The following is a 17,148-nucleotide window of genomic DNA, read 5'->3' as shown; positions in this document are numbered from 1 at the left end:
ATCTCTGGCTCCTTGTTTACTGATTTTCTTAAAAATGTCTTAAGCCAGGCACAGTGGCACAGGCCTGTAATCCCAGCAGCTCAGGAGGCTGAGGCAGGAGGATCCTGAGTTCAAAGCCAGCCTTAGCAAAAGTGAGGCACTAAGCAATTCAGTTAGACCCTGTCCCTAAATAAAATACAAAAATAGGGCTGGGGATGTGACTCAGTGGTCAAGTGCTCCTGAGTTCAATCCCAGGTATTCCCTCCCCACCCCCCCAAAAAATGTCTTAAAACCCGAGTTAACACTTCATACCTTCTTTACTGTACAAAATAAGTCTGATTTATGCTTTATGAGTAGGTTTAAAGTAAAAAAAAACCTGCATTTTAAAAAGTAATTGAACTCTTCTTTACACTTACTTGATCCCCCCTTGGAAAAAAATGTATTTTTTTCATATTACTTCGTTGTTACATTATCCCTGGGACCTTTTATCACATGATAACTATTCTTAAGTATAAGGATATTGGCACAATGGAATGAATTTTTATTAAGTTCTAAATTTATGTTGCTGTTTTCACAGGTGAGCAAGTGGTCAACAAGGAGCAATAACATCCTTAAATTTTTATTTCACAAAATTTTTAAATTCAAGTGAATATTTTACAATATTTAAATGGTTGTTCTGATTGAAAAGTGAAAGTAATGTAAACTGTATGTACATGAGGACTATAATTTGCTAAAACTTGATTTGAGGTGTTAGGGCCATGAGTTTAGATGCACATTGAACATTAAAAGTACTAGGTTAAAATTATCTTTAGACTTTCCAGACTCTACATTTTCCCGGTAAGCACTTCACCCCTCTAACATTCTGTGTCAAAGATTAGTAGTGAACAGAGTCTATAGGACACAGATAATACATAGCAGCTGGGGGAGAGACTTTTCAAACAGTGTTCTAAGAAACTTGGTTTTCAGATAACCTATGAGTTAAGGAAATAATGAAATAAAAAGGAGCTAACAAAGGTTTAATTTTATTCACATGTAGTTGCCATTAAATGGTTAACTCATTCATAAAAACATCTGTTATTCTAACATCCTTGCCACTCATCTCTTAGAAATAAATTTCCACCACGGAACAGAAGTTATATTGCGCATGGAGCATAGTAAGTATTAAAACCTTTAAAAATATGGCTTAAGAACGTTTCACACAAGAGTTTGCCTATTAATGTTTACATATTAACAGATCTATGGTAGCACGTGGATAAGCAGATTTCCTTCCAATATTAAAAATAGTTGACATTTTTTTCAAAAAGGTATTTTAACCCTATTAGGGTAGTTTATCTATAGATTGAAATTTAACTTCTGTTAAGTAGTATCTTACATGTACCATTTTTTGAAAACAAAACGAAACAAATTAGATCCAGCTCTGGGAAAACTGATTTTTATTTTACTTCCATCTGATGTATCAGGTAAATTTGCTCTGAGAGTCTATGCAGGTACTCTTAATTAAGAGAAAAACAGATTTTTCTCAGTATACATCAGAACCTAGACCCCATTTTACCTTAACATTTTTTAAAGTTTGTATAAAAGCAATATGTTAATCATTGGCAAAACTAAGAGCACTCATTTGACTACATATCTTAGCTTTCATAGAATTTCTACCTCTGAGATCACTCGTCTCAAATACTAGAGTCTCTCCCATTCATCAATGTAGATCCAGCACCTGGCAGAATATGACACAGAGTGTGTTCACAAATATTTATCAATGACAACAGTTTTTATCAGCAAGTGAAAAAAATATACAACTGAATAAATGGCACAGAATACCACTTAATTTTGCAGCAATAAGAGTGCTCTGAAAATGCTAGGATTAAAGAATACAATAATTTCCTCCAAAAATAAAGGAGTTCTCATAATGGGGGGAAAAACCATGAAATTTTATCCTACAATGCTTATGTAAAATTTGAAATGTAAGTGAAAATCAGCACAATACTAAGTAAGGTATTTCCAAAACTAATGTGTTTTACATATTTATTAAAAAAACCATTCTCTGACAATATTAATACTAGATGAAAATATTTATTAAAGATTTTACCAATAGAACATGTCTCCTAATAGAAGATATCTCATCAGTTCATCCGTTTAGTCCCTGAATCCATTTTAGAGAGTTTCAAAGATGGAAAAAAACCTACTAGACTCAAGTCATTTTTTAAAAAATGACCCAAAATAGGTACTGGATAATTAAAACATTTTTAACAGCATCATGACCTTGTCCCACTGGATGTATTTCACCCAGCACTGTTGAAATTCACTAAAAGGAGCATCAAATGGAAGTATCTACAATTTCAAAAATGATTTAAATTTATAAATCAATAGTCACCACTTAATTGTGTCCTGGAATTAGAAAATTCTTAGCACGTATTAAAAAACACATTAACCTACTTCAATTAGGTGAATGTCAGGACTTAACAAAATTCCCCATCATCAAAAATTTTAAAAATCTTGACAGGTACTTTAAAAAAATATTCCACAAACAGAGAGGGAAGCAACAAAACAAAACAACACACATACACACGATTGTACAGTCAAACTTTAAATCCTAAACATTTAATCCTTTATTTATGCCTGCCTCTAAATTTAAAGATACCAACACTCTTGGTTAACAACTGTAAATAATAGAGAAATTTACTACTATCAATTCTAATCCTTTTAGTCCATTTTCTCACAAAATGAACATCTTTTTTTCTATCAGAATCCAACAGAAGATTATTATGAATCTCACTTTCTTTGTCACCTTTGAGGCCAGGGGCAACCAGTCTTAATAATAACAATAACAACAAAAATGTAGCTTTATGACTGAGGATCTGCTTCCACAGTAAAAATATCTTTCCAGTAATCAAAATTTACAGTCTGAGGAAATTCTTCACTGTTCGAGAAGCACAGTTCGAAGCTCATCTTCTTTATTGATCATCATCGAAGCAATTGCTCCATCGTTAAATTCAAAAGAAGTTCCTCCATCCACAACCATACAGGCATCCCAACAACGAGAACGAACACAAACCCTGAGCAGAAGCAAACATTAAATACTGAGTTTAACCCTAAACAATAATTGATTTAAAACCCTAAATTTTTCTCTAAACAAGCAAATAATTTGAACTTGATTCTAACGGTGAAGTTGCTCTTTGGCATGAGAGAATTAGCCAATACATTTTGCATAAATAATATAGGAATAGTATTAAAATCTCAAAATTTAAATGTTCCAGATAGCACCCAGTATTTATCAGTGAAGAAGTGCAGACTTGATAGAACTAGCAGGCTGTTTTCATATAACTGCTAAGGTATTACCATTACAAATATATTAAATATTAAGCAAGTGTTATTTTCAAGTGATTTTTCCACTTACAGATAACACATAGAGGAGATCCAAATCACTAAGATGCAGCTTACTGGACACACTTATGTAAATGTCACCCAAATCAGGAAATCGCTGCCCTCTGCCAATTGCCTTCTTCCTCCTTCCCAAGCATACCCACTATCCTAATTTCTAACACCATAGTAGTAATTTCTTTATCTGTTCTTAAATTTTATATTAATGTTATTTTTAGCCATTTTAGTGAGTAACAGGGTATCACAGTACATCAGCTTAATTTTCATTTCCTGTATGAACAATAAGATCAAGCACCTTTCTCATATACTTACTGGATACTCTCTTTTTGTGAAATGCCTAAGACTTCTGGTATATTTTCTATTGGGTTGGCTGCATTTTTATCAATTTACAGGAATTTTTGCATACAGGTTGAATATCCCTTATCCAAAATGCTTAGGATCAGAAATGTTTTGGATTTTAGATTTTTTTCAGATTTTGGAATATGTATATACAAATAATGACTTATCATGGGCATGGGACCCAGTTCTAAACACAAAATTTGATTGTTTCACATATACCTTGTATAAACATAGTCTGCAGGTAAATGTATACAACATTTCTAGAGTGCCTGTGACTCCTCACACGAGGCCAGCTATGGAACCTTCCACACGTAGCTTCATGTCTGTGCTCACAAAGTGTGGGACACTGGAGCATTACAGACTAGATTTTCAGATGGGATGTTTGACCCGTACTATTTATCCTGGCTATGAGCCTATTGCCACAGATAGGTTCTGCAAATATCTTTCTCACTCTAGCTTGTCTTTTTCTTAATATCTTTTGATTATTAGAAATTTTTAAATCTAGTATAATTGTATTTATTATTATTAAAGCTGAAAGAAACAAACCCCACTCCAGACAGGCACGGTGGTGTACACCACTCTAGCAACTTGGGAGGCTGAGGTAGGGGGATCATAAGATCAAGGTCAGTTTCCATAATTTAGAGAGTCCCTAAGCAGCTCAGTGAAACCCTATCTCAAAAAAATTTTTAAAAAGGGCTGGAAATGTAGCTTGGTGTTAATGTGCCCTGGGTTCAGTCCCTAACACACACACAAAAAAAAATCTTTTAATTTTTTTTAAAAAAGAAATGAATCCTACTCTACTTTGTAAGCCAGTCATAGTGGCGTAAACCAATAGTTCCAGGTACTTAGGGGGCTACAGCAAAGGGATCGCAAGTATCAAGTCAGCCTCAGCAACTTAGCAGGACTAAGTTGAAAAAAATCAAAATGAAGAAGAGGGGAGAGGGTCCCGCGGGGACGTAGCTCAATGGTATTGTGCCCCTGGGTTCGATTCCTATAGTACTGAAATAAATAAATAAATAAACAGATAAGTAAATATTAATTTTCTCAGTCATTCATAACTAATAGAACAAATTTTTTAAATTCTTCAAAAATAAATTTTGAAAATTTTCTAAAAATACAGAAAATCAACATCACCCACTAATAAATATGTATCTTCTTTTCACTTAAATTTTGGTTTCCCTAAAATAACAATAAATTTGAGAGAAAGTATTTTAGCCAGGTCAGCATGATACCTCATTAGTTGCACAAATTCTACTTTTCCTGCTACAGTAAGTTAGATGAGTGAATCTAATGAAGCTGAATACGCTTAAGTGTGTTTTTTACAGATGAAAGGGACTCTTGAGTCACAAATCAGACCACGTATGCTTACTTTGAGGAGAAACAACGCTGACGACTGCTGGAGAAAACTCTGTTTGCGATTGGTTCTCGAATACTGAAAAGTATTTTTGGTTCTTCTGGACTGTAGAGCAGTGATTCATTATATTCGTTTGTTACTATAAAGAAAAAAAAAAAAAAAAAACAAGGTCAGCACATTCAAAAAGGACAGTCACTTCTGAGAAGGGTAAAATGAAATACAAATGACATCCCCACTCAAAAAGCCCCTATGTTCCAAGGGTCTGTTTGGTGGCAAGTTTCCTCATGTTTACAACCTATATTCCTCTAAAAGAACACCAAAAACTAAAAGCCTTAGAAAAGCCTCAGAAATGAGTATCAGGTTCTCCAAGTAGCCCACAGGACCACGGAAATAGATATAGTTGGGGGGAAAAATTTTAACTACAAAGCTAGTAATTTAAAAACAGCTAGTTAGACACTCAAAAATGGAACCTGAGTTCTCATATTCTCCTGACAAGTTCTCTTCAGAGCACCATGTCAGAGAGCGATGTTGATAGTCTTGATATAGAATGCAGTCTCAAACAAGGACAGGAAACATGTTTTCCATCAATGAAACTGTCATTACTCAAGATATCTCAAGGAATCACTAGGACCTGCTTTCTCTCCAACCAAGAGGCCATGAGGGTTGGAATGTAAAGCACGCTGGTTAAAAACAACTGTGTAAGACGGGTGCAAGGGCTCATGCCTGTGGTACCAGCTACTTGAGAATCTAAGGCAGGAGAATCACTTGCACCCAGGAGTTTAAGACTAGCCTGGGCAACGCAGCAAGGAGCTCTTTATAAAAAAATAAAATACAATAAAATAAGGTGGGGGTGGAGTTTGAGGAGGAGGTACAACTGTATAAAGAAATCAGGCTTAAAGGAAAAGTTTAGTTGAGTACATTAAAAAAAGAAAAATCAAGACTTAGACAATCTACTTTTTTATAAAAGTATTATTTGAATTGCAGATGCTCCTCAACTTCTCAACTTACAACAGAGTTACATCTGTAAAACCCACCATGAATTGAAAATATGATGTTAAAAATACACTTAATCACCTAACCTACAGAACATCACAACACAGAATACTAGAGTTTCCACCTTTCTCTCCTGACCTTATGGCTGACAGGGAGCTCACTGCCATGGGAAAAGATCACCATTCAAAATTCGAAGTACAGTTTCTCCTGATCACATAAAACTTTTCCATTATCAAGTTGAAAACCTTATTTGGTTCTTTAAAAAAAAAAAGAAATCTCATTTACCCACAAAAATTAAAATTTGCCTCCTGGAGAACACATCACATGAAACATGCTAGCTCTGATAGAATCTTCAAAAGAATAGTTCCAGCAATGTCTGTAATAGGTTTTACATTACTGGCATTCACCACTGCTTTTGAAGACAGTCAAATCTTCAAAGGAAAAGCATCCATTCAGTAAAGCTCATATATTTATTAAGATAAAAACATACATTTTGTATATATTCTTACTATGTCTGACAAACTTCAGTTTTACATATATTTTTTAGGTTTGCATTTCTTTGACACATACTTGTACAAATTTATGAGGTACAATGTGATGTTTTGATTCATGTATACACTGGGTAGTGATCAATTCAGGGTAATTAGCATATTTATCATCTTAAACTTTTATCATTACTTTATGATTAATTTTGTTACATTATATAATTAAGAACTGATTATTATATGTGCCTAATTTTCCTTCCTTTGCTACACATTTAATGCTAATGCTAGTTGATAAGCCACAACTAAAATAATCTTTTTGGTCTCAAATTCAAAGAACATCATCTACTGTAGAGAGATGAAACCATGAAAAGATAAACACAGACAAGGAGGAACCTACTGTAATAGCACACTGAATTGAGAAATGCATTTCCTATGTGGAAGACATGGATTTTTCTGTATCTTCCTATATCCCATTGCATGTTTACAGTTACAATTTTTTTTTTTGGGGGGGCTGTGGTGTGATTGGACTCAGGGGCACTCAACCACTGAGGCATATCCCCAGCCATACTTTGTATTTTATTTAGAGACAGGGTCTCACTGAGTTGCTTAGTGCCTCAATTTTGCTGAGGCTGACTTTGAACTCATGATCCTCCTGCCTCAGCCTCCCCAGTCACTGGGATTATAGGTGTGCACCACTGCGCCCAGTGATAGTTACAGTGTTTTTATATACCACTGTGCCCAATGATCGTTACAATGTTTTATATGAGTTATATTTCATGGATGACAAAATTCACAAAATAAAAGTCCAACTGTAAACTTTATATTATTTAACTACATCTAAAAGGATGGATTAAAGAGCATGTTTGAATCCAAAAAAGTACTGTGTTTTCCTAATTGAACAACCAAACTCCACACTGCCATTCTCAAAATAAATACAAAACTAAATTTTGTTATTTATGTTAATGATTAATATCATTTGTCACTGACCTTTCTCTACCAATTCTCTGTTTAATGGAAGATTCAAATTTCCTTGCCGTTTTGCTAATGAAAGAGGAAAAGGGAAAATATCTTCATTAATCATTTTATATAATATAATACCTAATTTATGTAACATATATAAATTATATAGCATATAACAATCATGTTATAACATGTAATAGCTGTTTCAGTACTCACCAATATTTAAAACATCTTCCACAGCCTGAGTTGCAACCCTGTTAATATTGAATGACCTAGAAACAAAAATCACATAATTCTTTCCTGTATTAATTCTAAAAACATGCTTAAAATGAAAAGTGAACAATCTACTTAATATGTAGAGAATCCTTAGAAATTATTAAGTTATAAATGAACACAGTTAAATCTGATAATGTTTTGACATAGGTATGGGAAAAGAAGTATTCTCATATATGGAATATATGTTACAGTTGCAAAGTAATCAGTCACTATCAAACTTTAAAATGAACATACTTCTCAATCTAACAATTTATCATAAAATATACTTCCACATATAATGCACTTAGATATATATAGGAAAATTTACTGAAGTACTGTTTATAACTGCAAAATGATTCAAATATACACCCATAGGAAGGTGATAAAATAAATTATATTAACATTACACTTTATGATTTAAAAAGAACTGCTGAAAATCTGAGTTGTTTTGCAGTTATAAACAGTGCTTCAGTAAACTGCTAAGCACAGTTGTGCACTCCTTTAATCCCAGCAACTTGGGAGACTGAGAGGCAAGAGGATCAAAAGTTAGAGGTCAGCCTCAGCAATTTAGAAAGGCCCTAGGCAATTTATTGAGAGCCTATCTCAAAGAAAGGTTGGGGATGTAGCTCAATGGTAAAACAGGAGAGAGAGAGAGAAACAGACAAACAGACACACAGACGCACACACACAGATACAGTGAAACACAAACCATCAATATGTGCTGATGTGGAACTAAAACATTAAGTTAGAAAACAAAAGGCAAAATAAGGTATGTGTGTATATATAGAAATATAAAATAAATATTAATATAAAATGACAGACACTAGCTTTTCACCATATATACTATTTAATATGCTTTTTTTAAATTATAGTTTCCTTGAAAATGAGAAATGTACATATATGATGCCTTATTCTGCCACTTGAAAATAAATATTAGTACAAACATAGATAACTTTTACAAATATTCCTGTCCTGACATTTATAAAGATTATTAAGGAAAGGTTTTTAATTTTTCAGGTAATTTAGACTTCTATTGCCTCATACCTTCTCTTATTTATTTATTTATTTAATTAATTGGGAGGGGGGTGCTACCAGGGATTGAACTCAGGGCATTCGGCCACTGAGCCACATCCCCAGACCTATTTTGTATTTTATTTAGAGGCAGGGTCTCACTGAGTTGCTTAGGGCCTCACTAAGTTGCTGAGGCTAGCTTTGAACTCATGATCCTCCTGCCTCGGCCTCCCAAGCCCCAGGGATTACAGGCATGCACCCCGCACCCTGCCTCATACCTCCTCTTATGTGAACTTATGAGCCAACATAACTCTAAACCTAAATCATTGGCTTTTAACTTCAAAGCAGGAGTTACTTCCTAAACTCTCTAACCCTATACATTCATATCTGTACAAATGCAAAAACACTCTGGACATTCAAGAAAAAATTACAAAAATTTACATTAAAAATTTGCACTCCGGGGCTGGGTTATAGCTCAGTGGTAGAGGCTTGCCTAGCATGTGTGAGACACTGGGTTTGATTCTGAACACTACACATAAATAAGTAAAATAAAGGTTCACTGACAACTAAAAAAAAATTTTTAAAAATTTGCACTCCAATTTCATACTCCAACCACACCAACCTCATTCCTGCCCTCTCTACCTTTGCTCTGATTTTTGAATTACAATATAATAAGCAAAAGAGAGTGACTAGTATGTGCTTATAGTAAAGACAATTTAAGAGAATTCTTTTCAAGTCTTTTAAGAACTTGTTCTAAATTTCTAGACCTATGACTTATTGGGAAAACACAAGTCAACCCTAACTAACTCCTGTGAATTAGAATTAGGTTAGATTATTTCCCTCTGGTTATAATCTGGACCTCAGTGAATTCACACAACTTTAAGAGTAGTAGGTTGTACTACATGAAAGACAAATAATATGCCTACAAAGGTGTCAGCTAGGATACAACTTTTTTGTTAGTTCTACAATCTTTATCATTCTTAGAGCTTCCATTTGAAATCAGATATAACCTCTACTAAAGACAAATATATTGAGGTAGGCATGGTGACACATATCTGTAATCCCAGCAACTCAGGAAGCTGAGGCGACAGGATCATAAGCTCAAGGCCTGCCTCAGCAATTTAGCAAGACACTGTCTCAAAATAAAAAAATAAAAAGGACTGGTGATGTTGCAATAAGGCACCCCTGAGTTCAATCCCCCAGGACAAAAAATAAAAAATAAATACAAGTAAAATGGAAGGCAAATTGAGTATCTTTTCTTCATTCGCTACTGACATTCCACCCATAGAAGCACCTCCTCATCTTAAGTCTAATAGTGCAGAATATGTGGATGAAGACTCAGAACAGTCTTAAGACACTCTGAAACATCCAGTGACTCCACCCTGTAGCAGTTCTACCAGTATATGGAGTAAACCATGGATCACACTGACAGAGAACTGCAGTAAGGGGACGGTTCAGGGGCACCTGATATGCACGACAATCACTATATCCCACCCCTGTGGAACAATTTTTGGAAATGCAAAGATGGGATTCCCCCTAAATTTTTTTCACCTGGACAATTACTTAGGCTTTATTTTTTAGTTCCTCTTGCCAAATAACCAGGTGACTGAGTTCTAGCCAAAGGCATCATGCTGGATGACACTTCCAAGCCTGACTATCCAACCTCCCAGGAAACACTCCCTTGGTTTTTCTCCTCCTATGGCTGAATATAAATGAGTGCAGTAACCTTAAGAGCTATGTTTAGAAGATGGCAGAGCTACAGGACGGAAGGAGCCTGGCACCCTGCATAACCATTTGAGGGGGAGCCACCTTCAATTAGGAGTATCTACTCCGTACTTTATGAGAACAAAAAATAAGCTTCTATTATATTAAACCACTGAGACTGAGGGTTTATTAGTAACAAAAAAATAGCTCACCTGAGTCATACATTTCCACATGTCATACTGAAGGCAAAGACAGATCACTTAAGAAAACAAACTTTTCTCTATCAAGAATTAAAAGAAGAGAATAAGAAATGGACTATACTGATCTTTGCTTTCCAATGTCTCCTTAGAACTTTGCAGTTTAAAGTTTAAGACTAGAATTTAAATACTGGCTTCAACTTGCCTCACTGTTTTGGGCAAGTCAGTTAACTTCTGAGACATTTTATACTGTTAAATTAAAATTACATACCTCAAGTATTTGTGAGAAATTAAGTAATGTAATTATCTTGGAACCAAAAAAGTGCTCAGAAATGGAAGTGTGCTAAAACATCAGGACAGATTGAAATGTATAGCTTTCCCCCAGTCCCTATTACCCCTTAGGCTTCTCTTCTCCCTTGCATTCTGTTAAGAGGAAAGGACAGAAGATCAATCATAGCCAAAGGATCATTAGAAATGGGCAGGAGGAGGGCAGAATATGTAGGAAGAAGCAAGACACATAGGACAAAGAGTCTCTAAGGAGACAGGAATAGGATGGAACTAAGAGATCTCTACTAAAGCATAGGTGATAATAGATTTTAATAAGCAATGCAGAGAAGGCTGAAATTCTAATCTAAACCTTATCTATTCAAATGCAACACAAGCACAGGACTCAGACTAACAGGGTGCACATGGAGGGTGGGGAATGTTTCATAGTATTACAATGGTTGCTATTTTTTACATTCTTCTCATTAGTGAAATTCTGAAAACTACAACTATCAAAATTACACTCCAAGGCAGAAAGTCAAAGCCCCACACTGCCTTAGAAAAAGCACTATTCCACTAAGATCTGCAAGCTTATCTTGATAATACTTCAATAAAACTGCTATGGTTTGAATGTGTCCTCCAAATTCATATATCAGAAACTTAATCCCCAGTGCAACAGTGTTGAGAGATGGTATCTTTAAGAGGTGATTACATCTGAGGCTCTGCACTCATGAGTAGGTTAATGCTATCATCTCAAGGACGGGTTCCTGATAAAATGATTAATTCAGTCCCCTCTCTCTCACCCTTCCAACTTCCATGATGGGATAACACAGCAAAAAGGCCCTTACCAGAATTCAACAACTTGATATTGAACTTTCCAGCCTCTATAACTGTTAGAAATAAAGCTATTCATTATAAGTCTACGTTGTTCTGCTACAGGAAAACAAAATGGACCAAGACAACAACCCAATGATTCATCCTTCAATTGTGTGGTGGCCTCTGCAGATGGCTTAAAATCCCTCTTCTCTACTCCAAAGCTGACTTTCCTTTACGAGGCAGCACGAGTAACAGTGACACAGTGAAAAGGGCACTGGTTTTTCAGTCAAGCACACCCGTGCTTGCATCCAAGTTCTGATACTATTTGCATGATTTTTGGCCTACATATTTATCCTTGCTAAGCTTACCATCTTCCTTTATAAAAGGGAGAGATTAGTGTATCTTTTCAGTACTTCTATAAGAATTAATGCATGGAAGGCATCTAGCACAGTACAAAGTAGCAGGGGCTACATAACTGATAGTCTGTATTATAGTGCTCAAACTATAAACTTACAGAATCTATGAAGTTCAGAAGATAAAGTAATATTATTGTATCTGTTCCATTCCCCTCGTCTTACAGGTGAAGAAATGTGTATGGCTGCAAAGCTAGACAGCAGTTTAACCAGCACTCTTAACTCCCAGGTCAGTACTCTTTTTCAATTATGCCACTATGCACATTCTTATAGATGAGAATATTGGAGGGAAAGAGCAAAAACCTGGGGAACTACTTCAACAAGTGCACACCATGTTCAATAGAAAAAAGGGTGCCATGACACATGAAAGCTGTTAGTTGTGATGTTTTCAATTTAATCTATGAGAAAGTTATAAAATAATTTTATATAGGATATTATATTAAGTTTTCCTTTAAATAATTATTGGAAAAGTAATTTTAGAAATGTTCCTCTCAACTAGCCCTCAGGAAAATTAAATGTTAACCTATCTTTTAAAGTAATACTTATTTTTCCCAAAATAGTGTTTTATTTGGCTACAACCAAGTTTTTCTTTAAAAAATACAAAGTTACTTAATGTGACAAATGATACAATGAAATGAAATTATACAATATCTGAAAATTACTTTAAAAATAACATGAGACAGAAGAGATAGGTAAGGTTAGTATACAGAGAAAACACTGGGCATGAGTTGATAATTACTGAACTAACCGAGTGGGTACAAGGGGATTCATTACACTACTCTGTCTACTCTTACATCAATTTAAAATTTTTTACAATAAAAAGTTTTAAAAGTCATATTGAAAAAATAGGCAATAAAGCTCTAAATCAAACCATCCAAACCTAAAAATCAATTTGATAACACTGGTTTACTACTTTTGTGAGCATGTACTCATTTACTTGAAAAAAATATATATTAGGGACTATGCTGTACACATGTATGCACACACATGGGAAAACAACAGTGGTCACCACTCAAATCCCTCAAGTTGTTCAAACTAGCTGGGTATTAGCATTTTAGATAACTAAGAATATGATAGGCACCATAATAGCACTATGAGAAAAGTGCTAGCGAAGGACAAAAAGGGGATTAATTCATTGTGCTTATGAAAGTTAACTGCATGTTAATGAAGATTTCCTAAGGAGAATGACATTTGAAGACTGGACTTTTAGCTAGTAGATGCAAAGGAGAGAGTGTTCAGACAGTCAAAGCAGGAAGAAATTGCATTGAGCAAAAACAAAAAGGCAAGAGAGAACAAAGTGTGTGCTGAGAATTGCAAGTAGCCTGTGGTGTCTGTAGTTACCGATGTATACAGGAAAGGGCCAGAATAAGGTCAGAAAGGTACCCGTGGCCACATTTTACAGGGCTTTATGTGACAAATAAGTATTATGAACACAATCAGGGGTCCATGAAAAGTTTTAACTAAAAACACCTTGGAACCAGATCTATCTACACTTCAGAAATACTACTCTGTTAATAGTGTGTAGAGGACAACAAGAAGAATAAAAGGTGAGACACAAAAGAACATCCACAAAAAGATGGGGACCTGGACCAAAGAAGCTGCAGTAGGAACGGAAAAAGATGGGCAAGAATTTGGGAAATGCGATGAGCTGGAGTTAGAGACCAGGCTGTGTAGAGGGGAATGAAGAATGGGAAGAGTGAAAGGTAAGAGTAAGGTTTTGAGAAGTAATGCTTTTCCTCTGGAACATGGAGTCTGGTTAAAAACTGAGGGTATTAAGTAATACAGAGAACAATGGAAAGAAAAACTAAGTTCAGTTTTAAATGTGTTGGATTTGATGTCTATTAACATCCTATCTAGCAGGTAACTTACTATGTTTGGGTGAAGCCAGAACAGATTTACTGAGAAGGAGATTATGTGTCAGGATGACCCAGGTTATCTCCAGTTAGCCTCATTTTTGGTTTTTGTTTCCTTTTGTTTGAAACAAGGTCTTTGTTGCCTAGGCTGGCCTCAAAATCCTAGGCTTAAATGAGCTTCCTACCTCAGTCTCCCTAGTAGCTGGGTCTACAGGTACCCAGCTCCCAGCCTCTTTCTGTATCATACTTTGTGTTCACTACTTTACTATTTAAAATATTCTTAACTTTTAAAAAGTACATAATCCCCCAAACCACTTCCCATTTCCTTTTATTTCTTTATAAGCCTAGTAGTACAGTGGGCCCAATAATGACCAATCCAAGTTATAGGCATAACCCAAGAAGTCAAGGCAGGACTACCAGACTCAAGTGATGAGTGAATCAGAAACCGGACCAAACCTACACAATGCCACCAGCTACCTCTGAGTACCGAAGACTTTAGATGCACCAATATGAGGTACCAAATAAGTGACATTACTTAAAATATTTCACAAACCTTTATAAGCAACATCCCAAGCTACTCACCAGGCCTTGGATCCTGTTCCAGTACACAAATTGAGCCCTGAGCTCTTCTGTTTTTCCCACGGGCCATCATCAACTGAAATTTCATAGTACGAAGCCCTATGAATTGACAATATAAAACTGTTTGCTAAGTTTATGGTTCACAATACAGAAATAAACAGTCTTCTTCAGAATTGATAAAATCTAAGTCAGTCAACTTAGCCAAGATATATCTGACACATGTATCTGGTACTAATTCCAATTTAAGTGAAAAAGTTAGCAGGAAAACAAAAAAAAATTTGTATGTCTGCATGCCTTTCTGATCCATATTTTCCTTTCAGTAATACTTTAATATTTCAAGTAGGGGCTATCCTTATACATTTTTAGCTAGTATTACTGCTACTGCTTTTATGAAATCTAACATAGCTTCATATCAGGATTCAAGAAAGAAAATACCATTCTTAGGTAAATTTCATTCTTGATGACTAGTCCTTGATGCCTCTAAATCTGTATCTAACTTTTCCAGCTACCAATGGCTTCTGCTAAACTGACTTCTCAAGTTGTATGCTAATGTACCACCATCTAAATTGGTAGTACGCAAACAGATAAAGTTGTAAAGAAAATTTTCAACCAAGTCTCGATTAGCAGACAAAACTAAGAAAAAAATTAGAACTGTAAGTTCTTAAGAGATTACATTTCTTAGAATACTGTACAAATATGAAATCAAATGGGTTTACTGACACCACCAAAAGTGATACTATTCTTTAACTACATGAATATGTAAATGATGTAAAATTATGTAAGGAACTTCTGAAATGTGTAAAAGCCTACTTTGCAAATTATCTTAAAATAATGGTGTCAACACTAAACTTTTTTCAGCAAATAAAAAATGTTAAATCTTAATAAATTACAACTTTTCAAAATAATGACAATGATTAGAAATGCTTGCAAACACTAACACTCTGAATAATTTCTCTCTTACTCTAACCCTTTCGATTTCTCCTCAATCTCTTCATTTGTGGTGATTATACATAATACAACTCCTTTTCATTTTTACTCTGAGGTTATCATGTCTTATAAAAGACAGCACACCCAATACGCACATTTAACCGATTTCATAGTTTTGTTATGTCTTCCTAGAAAATGCATGTTAGGAGCCTATTATGTACAGATAAGCCAAATCCACAGAAATGGCTGCTACTACGCCAGAACCAAGTAGAAAAAAGAAATTAGAAGTAAGTAGGGGTAGAAGAGAAGTAGAAGAGAGGAAGAAAAGCATAGTTGGATAACAGATGTTGAGTCCAAAAACAATGAGCAGATTTAGTGTCATTCTCACATGCAAGTTTATTGAGATTAGTCAATTCAAAGAATTTTTGTTTGGGGGAAATTATTTTTTTAAGGCAGCAATAAAACTCACAGTCCCTTTAGAGTGGGTATACTTCTTCTTAAATTGTCCACTGCTACAGCCCAAGAATAAGACATTCTAGGTTAGAACAAATAAAAAAGAAAAAAGAAATTGGGCTTTTAAAATGTTCTTAAATCTAAGAACATTATAAATGAGGCAGGAATAATATTGCTGCACTTCATATTTTCCAAGCAAAGCACTTAAGTTTTTGGAGCATAGTAAAGCCTCGACATAGGGTCTGGAATCTGAAATAATGGACTTACTTAACAGTTCCAACACTAACTAATGATATGATCTTGGGCAATTTATTTTAACCCTCCAAATTTTATTTTTATTTTTATTTTTTACTAATAAATACGACTACCTTAGTTTTTTGTGAGCATTAAATGGGATAACAAACAATACACAGCTTGACACATAGTGGGCATCCAATAAATATTCATTTTTCTTTTTTTCTATGGCTCTTACATCACAGAATCTTTAAAAGTATGTTTTAATACTCCCAAGTATTTATACCATGTGCAACAATATCAGAAACCAATTCACTGCTCCCTTATCTTAGAAAAGATATAAGGGGAGAATTATCCTTTGGGACTCTACAGCCTCTCCAAGTCTATCATCTAGTCCCAGTTTCCTCCTTTTATAGGTTATTTATTTTTTTTAGTAAGTACAAAGTATAAAGCAATGCTAGTAGAAGCTCTTAGCAGTTAACCCAAAATCATTAAAATACACAAACAGAATAAAATAAACCATCAAATGGCTTGTGTAGAGAAAGCACAAACTCACAAACATTTCGCCCTTGTCATCTATTTAATTTAGTGAACTTTCTCCAATATCATTTGAAGTTGTTGCTGTCTTATGCCTTTGGCAATAATGACCAGATTATATCACTAAGTACAGTTACATCTTCTCCTCCTCTATCATAGAATACCTACTAGTCACCTTCACATTGCTTCAGATTTAATATACAAAAGAAAACACTTTATATATAGCATAGATCTTACTATGTTAAAATACATTTTTACATGTTAGTATATTTTTATTTCCTTGAAGAATAAGCTTTACTTTTAATACTTTTTAAAAGTATATATTTATTACCCTCCAAAAAATTAAGATACTACCTTTATTTTATTCATTGTTCATCCCCAGTGACTTGTTCACTGTACACAATGGATACATGATAT

The 17,148-nt window shown here is 34.7% G+C and overlaps 1 protein-coding gene across 4 annotated transcripts in view; it reads right to left on the bottom strand.

Annotated features, from left to right (window-relative positions):
- Positions 1–985: 985 nt before the first annotated feature.
- Positions 986–17,148, bottom strand: part of NADK2 (NAD kinase 2, mitochondrial) — a 47,143-nt gene continuing 30,980 nt past the window's right edge. For 2 of the 4 annotated variants that reach the window (XM_079145764.1, XM_079145767.1), the window contains exons 8-13: positions 15,977–16,042; positions 14,584–14,679; positions 7,705–7,760; positions 7,516–7,569; positions 5,066–5,189; positions 986–3,032 (exon numbers count right to left, since the gene is read on the bottom strand). In XM_079145764.1, coding sequence (XP_079001890.1) covers positions 2,894–3,032; positions 5,066–5,189; positions 7,516–7,569; positions 7,705–7,760; positions 14,584–14,679; positions 15,977–16,042 — 535 coding nt within the window. In that variant the 3' untranslated portion in view covers positions 986–2,893. The remainder of the gene's footprint in view (positions 3,033–5,065; positions 5,190–7,515; positions 7,570–7,704; positions 7,761–14,583; positions 14,680–15,976; positions 16,043–17,148) is intronic. The other 2 variants (XM_079145765.1, XM_079145766.1) reach the window with 2 other exon arrangements.

The sequence above is a fragment of the Sciurus vulgaris genome (assembly GCF_902686455.1).
Source record: "Sciurus vulgaris genome assembly, chromosome: 6".
Classification (NCBI taxonomy): domain Eukaryota; kingdom Metazoa; phylum Chordata; class Mammalia; order Rodentia; family Sciuridae; genus Sciurus; species Sciurus vulgaris.
The sequence above is the reverse complement of the archived record's forward strand: the minus strand, read 5'-3'. Positions and strand labels throughout refer to the sequence as shown.